Source organism: Dipodomys spectabilis, unplaced genomic scaffold, assembly GCF_019054845.1.
Source record: "Dipodomys spectabilis isolate Male_0828 unplaced genomic scaffold, ASM1905484v1 ptg000137l, whole genome shotgun sequence".
Lineage (NCBI taxonomy): Eukaryota > Metazoa > Chordata > Mammalia > Rodentia > Heteromyidae > Dipodomys > Dipodomys spectabilis.
This window is the reverse complement of record NW_024870814.1, coordinates 9,080,026-9,098,282: the sequence shown is the minus strand read 5'-3', so window position 1 is coordinate 9,098,282 and position 18,257 is coordinate 9,080,026. Positions and strand designations below refer to the sequence as shown.

At 38.7% G+C, this 18,257-nt stretch overlaps 1 gene segment (V, D, J or C); it reads left to right on the top strand.

The window, feature by feature from the left end:
- The first annotated feature begins 233 nt into the window (after positions 1–233).
- Positions 234–11,646, top strand: LOC122116787. The segment is given in 3 exon segments: positions 234–288; positions 407–688; positions 11,609–11,646. Coding segments are annotated over 3 exon segments (375 nt in total).
- Positions 11,647–18,257: the final 6,611 nt, after the last annotated feature.

Here is an 18,257-nt window from a genome sequence, read left to right as displayed (position 1 = left end):
GAGTTTTAGAAGAGCCTGAAGCATGAATTGCTTGAAAACTTAACAACTTATATTTCATATGTGGGCACAGATGAAACATGAGGATTTCCTGAGTTGGGCTTTTCCTATAGCTGTTCCCAGCTTTACCAAGCTTTTCTCATTTGCATATGCTCAGAGCACAGACTACTGCCCCAATGACTTCATAATAGGCTGCTCACACCCTGTGAAGCAGTCAGTCCCAGTCAGCACACAGCATGGACATGAGGACCTCTTCTCAGCTCTTGGGGCTCCTGCTGCTCTGGCTCCCAGGTAAGGAAGGACACCACTCCTCTCATCCTGTGTGTTCACTGCTGCCTGGGTCTTCAGGGAAGGCCTCCTATAACATGACTAACAGTGTGGATGTTTGTATTTATGTTTCCAATGCCAGGTTTCAGATGTGACATCCAGATGACCCAGTCTCCATCCTTCCTGTCTGCATCTCCAGGAGACAGAGTATCCATCACTTGCCGTGCCAGTCAGGGCATTAGCGATTATTTACACTGGTATCAGCAGAAACCAGGGAATGCTCCAAAGCTTCTGATCAGTTTTGCAAAGAATTTAGCCTCTGGGATTCCATCAAGGTTCAGTGGGAGTCAATCTGGGACAGAGTTCACACTCACCATCAGCAGCCTGCAGCCTGAGGATTTTGCCACATATTACTGTCAGCAGGGTAGTAGTTTACCTCCCACAGTGATACAAGCCATAACAAAAACCTCCCAGGGAAGCAGAAGTGAGAGGCTGGGCTGCTCAGCTGCTTTTCTGGTGCCTCCATCTGCTGATAGAGCTTCTCAGATGTAGCACCACTATGAACACTTTCAAAGATTATCATTTAAATGTGAAGACTCCTCTTAATCTTTGTCCCTTTTGTCCTCCTCTGTCCCAGAAGCACAAATATGGCCATGTCTCTTCTCATATAACATCACCTTTTCTGATTCACACAATAAAACAGAAGCCAGACAAGAATCTCTAAGAAGGAATTGTTTTAATACAGGAAATGAGTCTAATCATTAGGTTAAGTCCTAGCTCATCAGACAAGTTGGAAGGAGGAATGTGGCATTCTCTGGTTCAGTGAGGCTGTCCTAGGTTTTTGAGCACATAATCCTGTGATTCTCCACCCTGTGGAAAAACCCAGGGTGAGTAGCTGATGCTCTCACCTGACCCAACTACCTCTCCAGGGGAATTCTCCAGGCCTCACTTCTGATCACATGTCTTCCTGCTTCTGGCAAGAATTATACAACTCTCTCCAGTTCACCAAATCTAATGAAAGGATGACCTAATGATGAACTCTGCAGGAAACTAGAGATGGAACAGGGATTTGAGCTTCCACACACAATCATAATGATCATAATGGTGTATTGAGATAAAATGACTGTCAACAATGGTGACTTTTCCCCAACTATCAGAAATAGTCCACCTAAGTGATGGCATTAAAACTCACTTAAATTTGATTGTAAGTTGTTTCTACCAATCTAGGAAAATGAACTTTTTAAAAAAATAACAAACTTCATTAATTTCTTTGCAGGAAACTATCAAAAGCTGGAAATTATATGAAACATGACAAGTTGTTTATGATCTTACACAGCAACAAACAAGTGAAATAATTTCTTCACAAAGTAAATCAGATTCAAAACAATATTACAATACCAAAAAAGGAAAATGTATTACTGTGATTAAGATTTCTTTTCCTTCTATGTGCTAGGGACTCAAAACTGCAATCCTAGCTACTCAGGAGGCTGAGATCTGAGGATTGTAGTTCAAAGCCAGCCTGGCCAGCAAAGCCCTTGAGGCTTTTATCTCCAATAAATCACCGGAAGCTGGAAGTAGCACTGTGGCTCAAGTGTGTTTGCCTTGAACTGAAGAGCTGTGGGACAGAGACCAGACCCGGAGTACAAGCCACAAACCCCCCCCCCCAAAAAAGAAAGAAAGGACAGGAAAGGAAAGGAAAGGAAAGGACAGGAAAGGAAAAGAAAAGCAAGGCAAGGCAAGGCAAGGCAGGGCAGGGCAGGGCAGGGCAGGGCAGGGCAGGGCAGGGCAGGGCAGGGCAGGGCAGGGCAGGGCAGGGCAGGGCAGGGCAGGGCAGGGCAGGGCAAGGCAAGGCAAGGCAAGGCAAGGCAAGGCAAGGCAGTAAGAAAAGCTTCAATGCGTAAGTATTTTATAAAGAAAACACAGGGATATTTTCCAGGAAAAATTTTTGGAAGTGAATAAAAGATCTAAGTAGAAACAAGAAGGTTTCAATATATTTATGAAATACCATTTTACCACAGTTGCTTCTGTGCATTATACATTTTGAAAATAGTCATAAAAGTGTCTTCTACCATCAAATCATGTCCACATACTCTGCAGGCAAATTCATGTTCCTCTTTTCTAGTCTAGGAAACTTTTGGACTCAAGGCCTGAGGTTATTCACTGAGTTGAGCCAATCCTGCAGATGTGCCCAGCTCTGCCCAGCCCTGCTGATTTGCATGTGCACAGAGCACAACCCACTGCCCTGAGCACTTCATAGTCTGCTCACACTCTGTGCAAGAGACAGTCCCAGTCAGCACCCAGCATGGACATGATGGTCCCTGCTCAGCTTTAGGGCTCCTGCTGCTCTTGCTCCCAGGTAAGGAAGAACAATGCTGGGGATTTACTCAGCCTAGTGCAGTAGGGGCTCTCTGATACTGCAACGAAGGCCTCTAGTAATATGATTATCAAGGAGAGTATTTGATTTATATTTCCACTGCCAGGTGACAGATGTGACATCCAAAATACCAGTCTCTATCCCCTCTGTATACATCTCTGAAAGACAGAGTTTCCATGGCTTTCAGGGCCAGAAAGGGGATTAGCATTTCTTTAAATTGGTTTCAACAGAAATCAGGGAAAGCTCCTAAGCTCCTCATGTATGTTGCAAATAATTACCATCCAGATTTAAGGACAGTGGATCTGGGACAGAGTTTACTCTCACCATAAGCAGACTGCAACCTGAAGATTTCCCCACTTATTACTGTCTACAGCCTAGGAGCTACACACTCACAGTGATAAAAGCCATAGTATTAAGCTTCCAGGGAAGTAGAGGTGAGAGGCTAGGCTGTCCCAACTGCCCTTCCAGGTGCCTCCACCTAATGACACAGCTTCTCAGATATATCCAGAATCTGAAGGTCACTTGAAGATTTTGGTAGAATCATTTTTGCAGAATTCCCTGTACTCTGTCTCTCTGTCTGCAGCAGTACACACTTGTCAATGCCGCTCCTGATTCAATAGAGCACACAAATCATAACAAGGGAGGAAACTTTTAGAGTGTTATTTGGGGTTCTTTTGTAAAATTGACACATGTTAGTTAATTCAAGCAAGTAATGTTTCTTTTTTAATAGAAAAATTATTAGCCTATCGCCATTCCAAGACTGGCTTATGTTATTGAGTGAAACTAAACACAGAAATGGAGTATTCTCTTGTGTCCCTCAGACCCAGATCACCTACTTGTGAAACTGAAGGCTGCCTAACCTAGGTCCTTTCCCTGTGTAGACACTTGGAGTGAGTACCAATGCTCTCAGTTGCTTGTAGATTGATCTTGACAGGTGATCCTCCATTCCTCCCCTCTGTCCTAGCATCTGCCTGCAGGTTTCAGTACATTCTAATGTAGTCTCTTCTTCCTGTCCATGTTCATTAGGACTCATCATGCAAAAACTCTACAGGAAATACTGGTGGCTTCCACAAGTAAATGATTAGAAGAATCTGCACAGCACAGCAAGACAATAATTACACCGATACATCCCCACTCCATTCTTTTGTTAGAAATCACCAGGTTGTACACTGGTGGACCAGGTCCTTACTCCTTTTCTTTTTGGTTTGTTTTCATTTTGGTTCTGGTCCTTTGGCCGGAACTCAAGGAAAGACCTTGCTTCTTCCTTGAGCTTTTTTATGTTCAAAGCTAGCATTCTAACACTTGATCTACACCTCTACTTGTGATTTTTTTATGAGCTTCATTGGATATACTTGTCTCATAGTCTCTCCTATACAGGCTGGTTTCCAACATCAGTCCTCAGATCTAATCGCATAAGTAGCTAGGATTAAAGAAATGAGCCATTAGTACTTGGCTCCTGACATTTTTATTGTTATTATTAAGGAGTTACACAGGGGGCTTACAATTCCATGAGCCAGAAGATGTGTATTTCCTGTTTGAGCTGTCAACTGCACTATTTTCCTGTTTGCACCTACTGCATGTACACAGACTTAACCACAATGCTCTACGACAAAAAAAAGGAAAATAAAGTTGGAAAACGTAAGGACAGATTTCTGAGCTTAATACTCTCTGGGCTATCCTGAGTGTCTTAAATTGCTATGGAAATTCTAGATTTACATTTTCTACTTTAAATATTCTTTTAGGTAATTTTAATTTTGTATTGTTTTGATTCTATGTTTCAAACTAAAGAAAATTTAAAATATTGTTGTACTCCAATTTATGACTGTGAAAATACTTTTGAATAGCTGTGTCTTCTTTACTCTAAAAGAGATGTTTTTCTATTCACTGTGTTTGCATAGATTCTACTAAGTTATCATTATATCCTATGATTAATTTTTATAATTTTTAATAAATTTGTTCAAATTTCATAAGCAAATCAAGATACCTGGCTGCTTCACTTCTCAAATTAATGTCTTCTTATTCCTCTTGCTTTATTGAATTTGGAGGGGAACATCCTGTATAATTGTGTATGTGAGGATATGATAGTAAATATTTCAACAGTAAAAACAATCTGATGGGGAAAATGTTAAAATATTTCACCACTTATTATGATACTTATTGATTTTTTTACATATGTTTCAAACCACTTTGGTTTTTTTAAAATTATTTCTGTCTTCCATAGACACTAATAGCTTTTGAATATCCTGAACAGATGTTGACTTTTAGAAGTATTTTAACTAATATACCCATATTATCTTGATTCTAATCGTGTTAGGATTGTAAATTTTACAGAGAAACCTATTATATTAAAGTCAATAGAAGTGGAGCTGATGCTCAACTGGTAGAGTACTAGCTGAGGGACAACACCCAGTCCCTGAGTTCAAGATCCACTTTCAACAACAGCAGTAAAAGATACAATCATGGAGTTGGGCGCAGGTGGCTCAGGTCTGTAATCTAAGCTAATCAGGATGCTGAGATTTGAGGATCACAGTTCAAAGCCAGTCCAGGCAGGAAAGTCGAGGAGACCCTTATCTCCAATCAACCAGCAAAAAGAGAGCGGTAGAGTGCTTCCCTTGAGCTGAAGACCTGAAGAGCATAGGGACAGTGCCCAGGCCAAGTGTTCAAGACACACAACTAATAAAAATAATACAATCATATAATTTTAAAAGAACTTTCCAATTTAACTTCCTCAAAATATTGTCCTTGAGAGAAGGAGGAGGGAGAAAGTGGGAAGGAGGATTAGGAGTAAGAGGTAGAGGAGAGGAGGATGAAATTCTCCCTTTCCTAAGACAAATTTTGACAATGGGCAGAGGAGACCATAGGCTGAAAAATTTGAGTATGTATGATCAAAGGTCAGAGGAAGTTCTTGTAAAGTAAGCTGAAGATTGGAAGAGATGTGAAACATGGAGAAAACAGGACTGTAACCAAACATTGCTAAAGGTGGTGTCATGAAACTCACACAAATATACCGTGAAGCTGGTAAAAATTGGTAGAACTTGGGTTTGAACCTCAAGGTCTTTGATCCATTTGGAGTGGATTCTGATTCAAGGTGATATATAAGGATTTAAATTCAGTTTTCATGTTTCTACACATGTATAGCCAATTCTGACCACACCATTTATTGAAGAGAGTTTCATTCCTTCAACCTTTGTTTTTGGCTATCTTACTCAAGATTAGGTGGCCATGGGTCTGTGAGGTCCTTTCTAAGTCTTCAATTCTATTCCATTGTTCTACAAGCCTATTTATGTGCCAGTACCAAGCTATTTTTTGTATGTATAGCTTTATAATAGAATTTGAAGTTTGGTATATCTATTCCTCCAGCAGTGTTCTTCCTGCTAAGAATTGCTTTAGCTATTCAGGTATTCTATTATTCCACAAGAATTTTTGGATTGCTTCTTCTTGTTGATTGAAAAAGGTTGTTGGGATTTTGATGGATATTGCATTGAATTTTAGATAGATCTTGGCAGTATTGCCATTTTCACAATGTTAATACTCCCAATCCTCTATTATGAAGAGGAGTGGAGAGAGCAGACTGCCTTGTGATAATCGTTGGAGGAAATAATTTTGACTTTTCACCATTTACTATAATGCTGACTGTAGGTTTGTTGTATATAGCCTTTATTTTATTGAGGAATGTTCCATGAGTTCCTAGTTTCTCCAAAACTTTCTCCATAAAGGCCCATCCACAATTCTTATGGTTCATTTTCAACATAGTGTCCATGAGTACCACTGCTGCATTTGTACACCTTTTGTGCTTACATTTTTGTGACTCTCCTTACCCTCCCAAGACATATGAGCTAACAAACAAATAAGACAAGAAAACAAACACAGTAATAAAAAAAATAGGTCTTATTTCCTTTTTTGAGTTCCTTTTTATAAATGTTATTTTGTATGGTCAGAAATAAGGATACACGATAACCCATTGTAACAACGAGATATATAAGACACTATGTTGAAAATGAACTTTACAAATGTGCTCCCAGGGTGGTAAGGAGGAGTTGGGGAGGTGGTGAGGAAATGAATGGTAGGCTAAAATAAAATAAGGGGGTAACAATGCTGGATAGGATACGAGCTCATTACCTTGCTCATGTAATTGTAATCCCTCTGTACAGTATTTTTACAGTAAAAATATATGTTTAAAGTTAAAAATAAGTACACAGGAATTTTGTCTTTTTTTCCTCTTTTAAGAATATTCTCCTTTAGTCTCACTTTCTGCACATGCCTGGAGACTTATATTTTAGCTATAGACTCCTCACATGAAAGAAATCATGCATAACTTTTCTTTTCTTTTTTTTTTTCTTTGGTCCGGTCGTGAGGCCTGAACCCTGGACCTGGGCGATGTCCCTCAGGTCTTCAGCTCAAGGCTAGCGCATTACCACTTGAGCTGCAGCGCCACTTCCAGCTTTTTCTTTTTTGCATATGTGGTGCTGAGAAATCGAACCCAGGGCTTCAGGCATGCAAGGCAAGCGCTCTACCACTGAGCCACCTTCCCAGATCCATGCACAACTTTTCTATCTGAGCTTGGCATACCACACAACAGGATTTGTCCTAGGTCCATCCATTTCCAGGCAAATGACATAATTTTATGTTTTCTAATGATTAGGTACAATTCCTTTGTGAATAGTACCACATCTTTAGCTGTTCATCTATTATAAGGCATCTCGGCTCTTTCCACAACTTGGCTATTTTGAATAGTGTGGCAATGAACATGGATGTGGAAGTGTCTATATGGTGTCCTGGCTTGTGAGTTTCAGGGTAAATGTGTAGGAGTGGTATGGCTGGGTTTCAAGGAAGATCTATGTTTCATTTTGTGAGGAACCTCCAGACTGTTCCAGAGTCGTTGTGTCAGTTTACATTCACACCAACAGTGCAAGAAGATTCCTTTTCCTCTACATCCCTGCCAACATTTGTTATTTGAATTCACAATGTTGGCCAATCTTACTCGAGTGAGATGGAATCTATGAGTTGGTCTTATTTTTCATATCCTCTATGGACAGGTATGAAGATCATTTCCTTATGTGCTCCTTTGCCATTCTTACCTCATCTTCTATGTCATCTATCCTCAGCACTTTGCCCATTAACTAACTGATTTATGAGTTTTGAGTGGGGGTAGTTTTTCATTTCATTGTATAATTTGGATATTAGACTTTGTCTGAAGTATTGCTGGTAAAGATCTTCTCATAGTCTGTTAGCTATCTTTCTAGTTTAGTAACAATGTCCTTTGCTATGCAGAAACTTCTTAGTCTGATGCAATCCCATTTGTCAAGTTTCTCTCCTATCTGGTATATCTTTGGAACTCTATCCTAACACTTTCTGCCTATGTCAATGACTTCTAGTATTTCTCCTACTCTCTCGTAGTAGTTTCAAAGTTTCAGGTATAATGCTGAGGTCTTTGATCCTCTATGAGTTGATATTTGTACATGGTGACAAACAAGGATCGATTTTTAGTTTCCTTCATATGGGTGCTCAGTTTTTTCAAAATCAATTATTGAAGAAGCTATTATTTTCCTAGTGTATACTTTGACTCCAAATCAAACCATATCAAATATATAGTTTTATTTCTAGGTCTTCTAGTCTGTTCTGTTCATCTTTGGGATTATTTTTGTGCCAGTACCAAGATTTTTGTATAGCTCATACTAGAGCTTGAGTCTTGGGACTGAGATTATATCTGTATTCCTTTTTTGCCTAGAATTGTTTGGCTATTTATTCTATTTCGAAATCCTAATTCTTAATCCCTCAGGTGAGTGAGATCTGAGGATCAATGGCTCAAAGCCAGCCCAGGAAAGAGAGTCCATGAGATTTTTATCTACAATTAATCAACAAAAATGCTAGTTGTGGAGCTGTTGCTCAAGTGGTAGTACACTAGTTTTGAACACAAAATGCAGGAACTGTGCCCAGGTCTTGAGTTCAAGTACCATCACTAGAAGGCACACACACACAGACAGACAGACACATATACACATCCACACACACACATAATTATCCAAAGTATGGTAATGATGAATTCTACTAATTTTATTTCATCTTTGTTAGACAATATTATGAAACTGTTAGAAATGTTTTGAAATATATTAAAACTGATTTTCTGAGATCATGTCAAGATGTAAAAAAATGAGTGCTAGGAAATGTACTTGCAAGAGGGTGTGAGATCAGTAGGAAAGAGGTAGAAGAATAGAGGAAATGAGTAGAATGCAGGTAAGAATGCACTACATATGCCACAAAACAGAAACATAAGGGAAAGGGTAGGTCAAAGGAGGGCTTATATATCTCAAGATGCATTGTATGCATGAATCGCTTTGTTGTAAAGGGAAAAAAATATCAAAACATAAATTAAAATTAACAAACATGTGCTAGGAAGGTGGCTCAGTGGTAAAGTATTGCCTTACATGCCTTACATGCATGAGGCCCTGTATTCGATTTCTCAGCACCACATAAGCAGAAAGAGCCGGGAGTGGCACTTTGGCTCAAGTGGGAGAGTGTTCCCCTCGAGCTGAAGACCAAAGAGAGAGCGCCCTGACCCAGATTTCAGGCCCCATGACCAGCCAAAAAAAATTTGCTAACAAACCTGAAGGAAAGTGTGGTGTGAAAGGAGTGAGAATTTTAAAAGGGATGACATTGAAGAGGTATTGTATGCATAAACTGTTTTGTAGAATGGCAACTCCTTTGTACAATGACCTAAAGAAAATAAAAACCTATTTTTAAAAACTGCTCTTTTGGGTATAGAAAAGCTCAGAAATTGAGAGAGATTCCTAAATTTCTAAAATCGTAATCCTAAATTCCTCAATATCATGGTCACTTTGGCCAAAGTAAATAATCCTAAAAGCAGTCTTTGTGAATTTTGTAAATAATCACAGGAGTAAAGTACAGACTTCATTTCCCATGTTGATCATGCGAGAGTAATTTAGATGATGTCAATGGCTTCTGGTCAGTAATAAGTACTGAAGGATTTATCTACGGAGGAATGTATAATTTTTTTTGTATTTGCTTACCTTTAGTGAATATATTGCTCATTAGATCATTTTCACCTGTTTAATATAATCCCTCACATTGTGTTTATGATATAACTTGATGAAGTTTATCTACTTTGGTCCCAGATGTCAAAATAAAATTATATTTTTAAATTTTATTGTACTTATTATTTTTTAAGCTGTCTTGGGGCTTGACCCTAGAGCCTGGGCACTGTTCTTCAGCTTTTTTTACTCAAGACTAGTGCTTGAAAGCTTGAGACAAAGATCTATTTCCAGATTTGGGGGGTTAATTGGAGATCAAATTTTCACAGACTTTCCTGCTTAGTTGGCATCAAATTATGATCCCCACATCTCTGCCACCACCTATATAGCTAGAATTATAGTTATGAGTCACCAGTGCCTGGCAAAGAATAGCACTTTAAAGAATATCCATTCCCAGTTGAGATACATCCCGCCTACTAAATTTTATATTTTCAACATTAGGGGCCATACAGAACTCTTTCTATTGTTACCACTCCAGGACAACTCCAAAGAGCTAAGTTGTATAAGAGGAGTGCAGATCTGTCAGCAAACAACAGGCTTCACTCTGGATGCTGAAGATCAGCACTAATCCAGGATATGTATCTAATTATCTCTTCCAGAACAAGTCTGAACAGCTCAGAGTCAACCAGGCTACACATTTAAAGGAGCCCTGGATTCTGAAGAAGCTTCAGACAACCCCATGTTCCACATATCCAATTTCAAGATAATGGCTAGAACATAGACTTCAACTGACTGCATTGGAACAATTCTGTTTATCTGCAGACTCCCATTTTGCTGTATGAATACTAACTGATTTTAGAACACTTGAACTTCATGTGTGAAAACCTCAATTTTGAAGGATACCAATAGACAGGATCATGTCTATGCATCTGGAACTGAGAAAAAAGTGGAGGATTAGGATGCAAAAAAGCCTTTCTGGCCCTTGTACCCAAGCCTTGCAGTGACCTTCAGAGCCAGGCTGCTTCTAGGAAATACTCTGAGCAGGTAAACAGGAGCAACCGGGGCAGCACAGACTCTCACTTCTGCTTCCCTGGGAGTTTTAGGGTATGACTTGTATCACTGTGGGAGGAGTATTGTAACCTTGTTGACAGTAATAGGCAGGTTGATGAGGGTGAGAATGAACTCTGTCCTAGATCCATTGTAACTTAACCTAAACTGGGCAGCTGATTCTAAACTGACTGTAAGGTAGATCAGGAACTTAGGAGCTTTCCTGGTTTCTACTGATTCCAGGATAAACTGCTGCTAATGCTTGAATGATATGGCAAGAGATGGTGACTCTCTCTCTTTCCTGGAGATTAGAAGGAAGGACAGAGACTGGGTCATCTGGATGTCACATCTGGCACCTGACAGAGGAAAAATGGAAATAAATACCCTTACTGATAAGCGTGTTGTAGGAGAACTTCCATAGAATGTCAGATTGAATACACCACACTGTGCTGAACAAATTTCCAGTGCTGTCTTTGTTACCTGAAAGCCAGATCTACAGGAGACCCCGGATCTGAGCCGAGAACCTCATGTCCATGCTGTGTGCCGGAGAATAACTCCAGCATAGGATATGTCTGGGCTGTGAAGAAATCCTCAAGTCAGTGGACTGTGCTTTGGGTATATGCAAATAAGCAGAGTCTGGACAGGGCTGAGCACAGTGGCAGTTCTGTCTTACTTCAACAATTCAGTAAAGGTCCACTGTCCTCAAGAGTCATCAGTCTTGTTTGAGTAGATCAGCTTCAAATGCAGAAAACATGATTGTCTCTGGATGCTGAAGAACAGCACCTATCAAGGATCTGTGGGTAGGATGCCATTTTGATCTCTTCCAGATCCACTGCATTTTGTCCCTGCTCACATTCCATTATGAAATGGCCTGTCTGTTACAGTATAATCCCCAAAATTGCAACCTCTGACACATTCTTCACCTCTCCCACAGGTATTACTGATAACACAGATGGTTATTCTTTGCTCTGATACCATCATAATCCTTTTGTGAAATTAGAGCAATGTAAAAGCAGGAGTGTTCTGACTTATAAGAAAGACCAGTACCATTCATCCTTATACCATTAACTTTGGATAATAATTTGCCTTGCTCCATTTATAATTCCTCTGTATCCCAAGTTGAGAATACTGTCCTTTCCCATCTGAGGCAATGTTCACAATTGTATGTATCTTTGCCTGATAATTCCTGGATGCCAGAGATTACAGGCCTGATCTCTACATACTCTTTTGTTGTTGTTGTTGAGTTTGTGGTAATATTCTTCAGACCAGAGCTTCCTGTGTTGCTAGGATTTTAGGAATAAGCCAATGGCCCCCAACTCTTTACCCACTGTTGATCCCATTTTCTTCAGTAGAAGACATCCTGTTTCTACCAAGTGTTCATTCATTCGCATGAATTTACTATGGCCCAAATAAGCAAATTCTACCTGGTCCCAATATTTTAGTGCCTTAAGAAACATGTTTCTCATTAACTGGATTTAAGGCAACGTGGCCCAAGATTGATAAGAAAAGCATGTAAGGGAGTGAAAGTAAGTCTCCCCATGTGGAGTTTGGCCATACTGGAGTCCAAACTGTATCCTCATGTGGGAGCAGTGTTAGTGTTGGCAAAGTGATTAATAATTAAGAAGAATAAGCAACAATATTCACTATTGGTAGGGGATCCCAGTGTGGGAATCAGATCCAGGCCAAGAGAGGAAGCTACCTTCAATGATGACCACAGAAACATTGCAGAGAGAAGCAGGTGTGTGTTTGTCGATGTTGTCCACAATGGATATATATATGATGGTGAAGACTAGGAGTAGTTATCAATGGAAGCATACATCAACCTTGCATTATTCATTAAAATAATTAGTCAAGATATTCACTCATAAATGTTTCCCATTTCTATTGAAAGGCAATTGAAATTAACTGTGGTTTGGAAATGGAATTAAAAGTATTAATGTAAGCTTATGTTTCTCTCATTCCTTCTGCAGAAACATATGCATCCTTGTGCAGATAGAGAAGTATCTACACAGTTCTCCATTGCCTGGAAAATAAAATAACTTTTCAATCCCTAAAATTCACCTGTAGTTTTTGAATTCCATTATTCACTAATAGGAACTATTAATAGATAGTTGAATGTCTATCTCTCCATTGGAGAACCAAAAAAAATGCAAGATGATGCTGATTTAACTTGAAACTAAGGACAAGCTCCAAGAAAGAGATCCTAGTACAAAAAATGAGACAACAACTAGTGAATGCCAGAAAAAATTAATTATGAAAATAAGATAATTATTTAACCTCTTAAGGAAAATATGAGCTAAGGAATTGATAATGTTATTTTAATGAGGAATAGCTTCTTCATAAGGTATGAAATGGCTTCTCCTCCAAGTCTTGTTTATTATAAAGGTGGAGAGTGCCAGCTCAGCTGAGAATTCTGACACCATCTTCATCTTAGTTCAAAGTACAACTCACAGTCATAGAACACAGAAAAGAGACTGCTGGGAGATTCTGAGATGCTTTCAAATCGTTCATGGTAAACTTACAATACATATTTACACTGCAGAAGAGTCTGAGTTGGAGGAATGAATTGTGCACTCTGTTCTTCTATTTAGTAACATGAACATATTTCATGCTCTGACATATGTATGCATATTAATAAAGTTTTGAAATTATATGTTCACATTCACATACTCTGTTAGTAATTTACTTTTCTATGTTGATGTTGGCTAATTAGAATGATTTAATATAAAGCTATTATGTATGTATAAAGTTAACTGGAGAATACAGATCATTACAGTTTTGATTCTGAACTTTCAGTACTCTTATAATCAATCCTATTAAAATATGGTATTTTGTCTTTTATCAGTTTAAATCCTCTTGCTCATTGTTAACACACTTTTGCTCTCACCCTTGCTGAAGCTTTACACTGGATCCCAGGACCATGGCTGGATGCTCAGAGCTCTGGTTACAGGATTTCCCAAAAGAAGTTTCTGGAGTGATTCAGATGAGTGAGGACATCAAGAAAGTGCCAGCACCCACACTCCTCTTCATCCTGCTTCTGGAGGTTAGACAGGAGGTTTAGATGAGTGATATCTTGAAGAACTAAAACTTGATTTGGGGCATATAGAATAAAGCAAATAATCTATATTAGTCTGAAAGTTGTTGTATTGGAAAACCACTTACCCATACACATTTTAATGCGACCAATGATGCAATGTGTGGCCATTCTCTATTCCTGATGGAAAGTGTCTTTAAGGAATTGATGATTATTCTACCTCTAATCTCTGTGACTATATGTATAGTAAAGATGGTCACCAGGAATATCAAGTCAAGCCAGTCTTTTAAAGAGCTACAACCAGAAGAATGGCTTAGCTTAGGACCAGAAGGAAATAGATCATGCTCCTACAGTGCTCATGTGGTGGCCATTTTCTTGGATATCTGGGTCCCTGGTGGGTTCCATAGAGAGTATTTGGGACAAATTTCACACTGACCATCACCAGCCTCCCTGTGATTCACATAACCAACTGTTACTCTCCACAGTTTTGTAAACTTCCCCCTCAGTCCTTCAGCCTCCACCACAAACTTCACAGAAAATGAGTCAGAGATTTTGCTGCCCCATCTGTGTCCCTTCTGCTCAGCCCTGCTTTCTCCCATGGTCATTGTTTGCATCAGCGGCTGTGATCCTGCATAATCATTGAGAGAATATGTAGTGGCAAGGGAAGATGCAATAGAACAATATATCTAGACAATATTTGAAAATAAGCTTAACCATGAACATTATAATGTGCCATGATCCCTTCTCTATCTATTCAGAAAGTTTCTCATCTTTGGAACAGTTGCATAAGAAGGGAAATTGAGACTTCAAATCCTTGTGGAGATAGGGTTAGTGCCCTGACAAACTGTCTTTTCCCTGTACCCAGTGAAACAGAAATTCTCATATTCTTTTTTTTTATTTTCATTGCATTTTCTTCTGATAGTCCATCATCACTGTAATATAGGGTAAATACAAGCTGTCCTGCAGTTACCGCATCTTTGCTTATTACCCCAGTGCTAATAGGCAAGGAGAAGAAAAGTGGGCAAAATGCCCTGGCGAGTGTTCCTACTTATTTAGAAACTCAAAGGAAGCCGACCTTAATATCTAGTAGTTCATTCCAAAATTATTTGTTTTGACCTCTGCATGTCTCCTGTGTCCATTCACTTTATATTTTTGTGACTTTTAAGAGGTGGTCCAAGACCTTTCCATTCCTCTCCATTTGTAGAAAATGTAATAAGCTAACTAGTAATTTTGTATAATGTATAGTTTTTCTGAAACTATTTTTTTTCATTATCTATACCACTAAATTTTAATTTTAAAAGTTTTACTGTAATTTAAAATATTTTAGAGGTCCACACATCTCATACATAGATAATCTTCAACTTACACTGGTTTGCACTCCCAATAGATCAATAATTGTTATTCTTTTTTCGTTTCCACTGTCTCAAAAGCAGTGTGTGCACAGTAGCAATCTAGATTCATATTTAAATGCTTATGTTTCCATGGGTGATTGATACATAGTACTAATATTCTTCCTGATACCAATCAGGGGAACCACACCACAGTTTCCAATTAAATATACAATGATTATAAAAATAGGCTTTTTGTTACATGTATTTGCCCAACAGCAGAATCATGGAAGTATTCAGAGAGTCATGTAAGTTAGCTTGGATACAGAAAATGTTTCTGCAGGATATTTGTAATAGATGCATTTTTTGTCATTTGTTGGGCTTTTACTCAGCCTGGGTACTCTCCCTCAGCTGTTCAGTTCAAGGCTAGCTCTGTACCACTTGAGCCACAGTACCACCTGGGTTTTCTCAGTGGTTTATTGGAGATAAGAGTCTCACACATATTTTCCTGCTCAGGCTAGCTTTGAACCCTGATCCTCAGATCTGAGCCTCCTGAGCAGCTAACACTACAGGCCATTCAGGACATTGTAGTAGAAGTGTCTGGCACCCAGCTTGTATTATATGCATTTTTGACAAATAGTATATCCAACCTACAATGGATTCATCTGGATGTAATGATAGTGTTTAGCGTAATTTTAACTCCATGATTGAATTTTTGAAACCTTGTAATCAGATTCTGTAATATCTTAATAGACTCTATGTTTGTTTCTGCATATGTATTTCGTATGTGTATGAAAATTGGTGAAGAATTCCTGCTTAAGTTGATGACCACTCACAGTGAGCATTATTCCCAATGTTGTCTATTCTTTTTTAATTCATGGCAATTTATTTTTATAAGAGTTCATCTATGTCCTGATCTCTCAGAATTATTTAAAAGTTGCTTTTGTCAAATCTTTAATATATTGGTAACTGATTTCCGCCTCACAATGGCAAATTTTGTCTTTCCATTATGTTTTTCTCCATTTTTCCTGAGGTTTATAAGTACTAATCATCTTTTAAAAATATTTATTTTATTGTGATTATAAAGGAGATTTACAGAGGGATTATAATTATATGAATCAGATGAGTACAGTGATAATGGATGATGAGATAATTTTGTACTATCTCTTCTGTTCCCTCACTCTCTCCCAGTCCCACCCTCATTTCTCCACCTATGAAATATATAAAGTTGTGTAGTTCACTTCCATCCATGTCCATTGAGCTCCACTGCTGCCCCTATTCACAATTATTACCTTGAAATCCATACAATTCAATATTCTCTCATCCCTCCTGAGTATGTACACTTGAATTTGCCATATGTAAAGAAAACAGAATCATCAAATATTATAAGAAGAAAGACAGATCTTTTGTTCTGTATCACTGAGTTCATTTAGATATAATATGTATATATATATATATAATTTTATATAAATATGAAGAGGCATGTATACATTCTGCCTAATTGTTTCTCTCCTAAGACTATTCTCCTTTGGTCTGATTTTGTGTAGATATTTAGAATCCTGTATGATTAATCATATCCCAATGCTGTCTTTTCATAAACCATCTTTACCTAGATTTTTCTTGGGCACTGACTTAGTCCAAACCATGCTGTCCTCATTTTGACCATTCCTTCCAGCAGGTGGCAGGATTTACACACCAGTATCCAGTGAAGATCATTAGAGTAGGGCTGGCAACCTTGTAACAATAGGCTCTTGATATATTTAGCCAGTGATTTCTCCAGGCCCTTCACCTGGAGACCTCTGGAACACCAGAGTCAGCCTGTGGAAGTTCAAGATAGTAGAAATTTATTCTCTTCACAGGTAGAGAAAGCTCTCACAGGCCTCTGGCCCAAAGCAATATTTCTGGTTAAGAGGATGTGCTATCAGTCTGACTTGCTCTGCTCTACCTATTACAACTTCTCTGACTTGATCTAGTTTTGAGATTGCTAATATTCACAAACTGAAAGGAAGAGTCTGGATATCATCCTATTTATTTGCAAGGGTAAGAATATAATGAAGACCCAGAGAAGATATCATAACACTGGAAGCCCAATGAGAAAGAAACATGATATATAAAGCCGTTGTCTCAATGTCCTTTCCCTTACTCTCTGATTTGGTTCTGACCAACTTCCACGTGCGACTACATGTTTCTTCATTATTGGTGATCCTTGTGAGGAAGCAGATTTTGGATAAATTAGTCTCCTTGCTTTTTTGAATTATCGTATGTCATCATAAGATTGTTAAACATAGCATGTACATTCATAACATGTCTTAAGACCAAGATTAAAAAGTCTAGTGGAGATAGTGGCATATCACAAATACTGAGGGAATTTTGGTCTATTCTGGTAGCAACAAGCTTTTGTTTCAGACCCCTAGCCATCAAACCACAGGACATGGCTTACTTAGGCCATTGTTATAATTGCTTCCCTTGCTTTAAGTGTTTTTCTAATTATTATAGTAAAGCCAAATAAGGGAAAGTTTGACTCAGTCTTTTACCTGATCTTAAGGAGAATCCACATTTGTGGGGGTAGAGGAGTGGTTGAGGGGCTTGAACTCTGGGCTTAGGCACTATTCCTGAGCTCTCAACTCAAGGCTTGTGCTCTAGTACTTGAACCACAGTGCCACTTCCATTTTTCTGGTGGTTAATTGGAGATAGGATTCTCATGGACTTTCTTGCCCCGACTAGTATGAACCATGGTCCTCAGATCTCAGACTCTTGAATAGCTAGGATTATAGGTGTGAGCCATTAGGGCCCAGTGAGAATTCACATATTATTTTATGTTTATATTGTGTGTTGGAATAGACTGAGACATAAAAACAGCTTATATCTCTCTTGCTATGGCAAGGAGAATGTTCCAATGCATAAAGATATTAAACCAGTTTAAAATGTTCAGAAACTCTGTTCTCTCTGTATCTTCACTTCCTCCATATACCTATATAAAACACTCATTTTGCCTTTATCTTAGCCCTTTCTAGAGTCATTACAGAGAATTGAGATTAGGACACACAAGCAAAGCAGGTCCTCATCCCTGCTAGCACCAACAGATCTATGCACAGGACAGCAGACTGATTGTGACTTGTCCTGTTTGAATGAATCATATTCTCTAGTCTAAAACTAAGACACATGGACACCATGGACCTATGATGATTTCCTGAGCTGAGCCAGCCTTGCAGGAATATCCT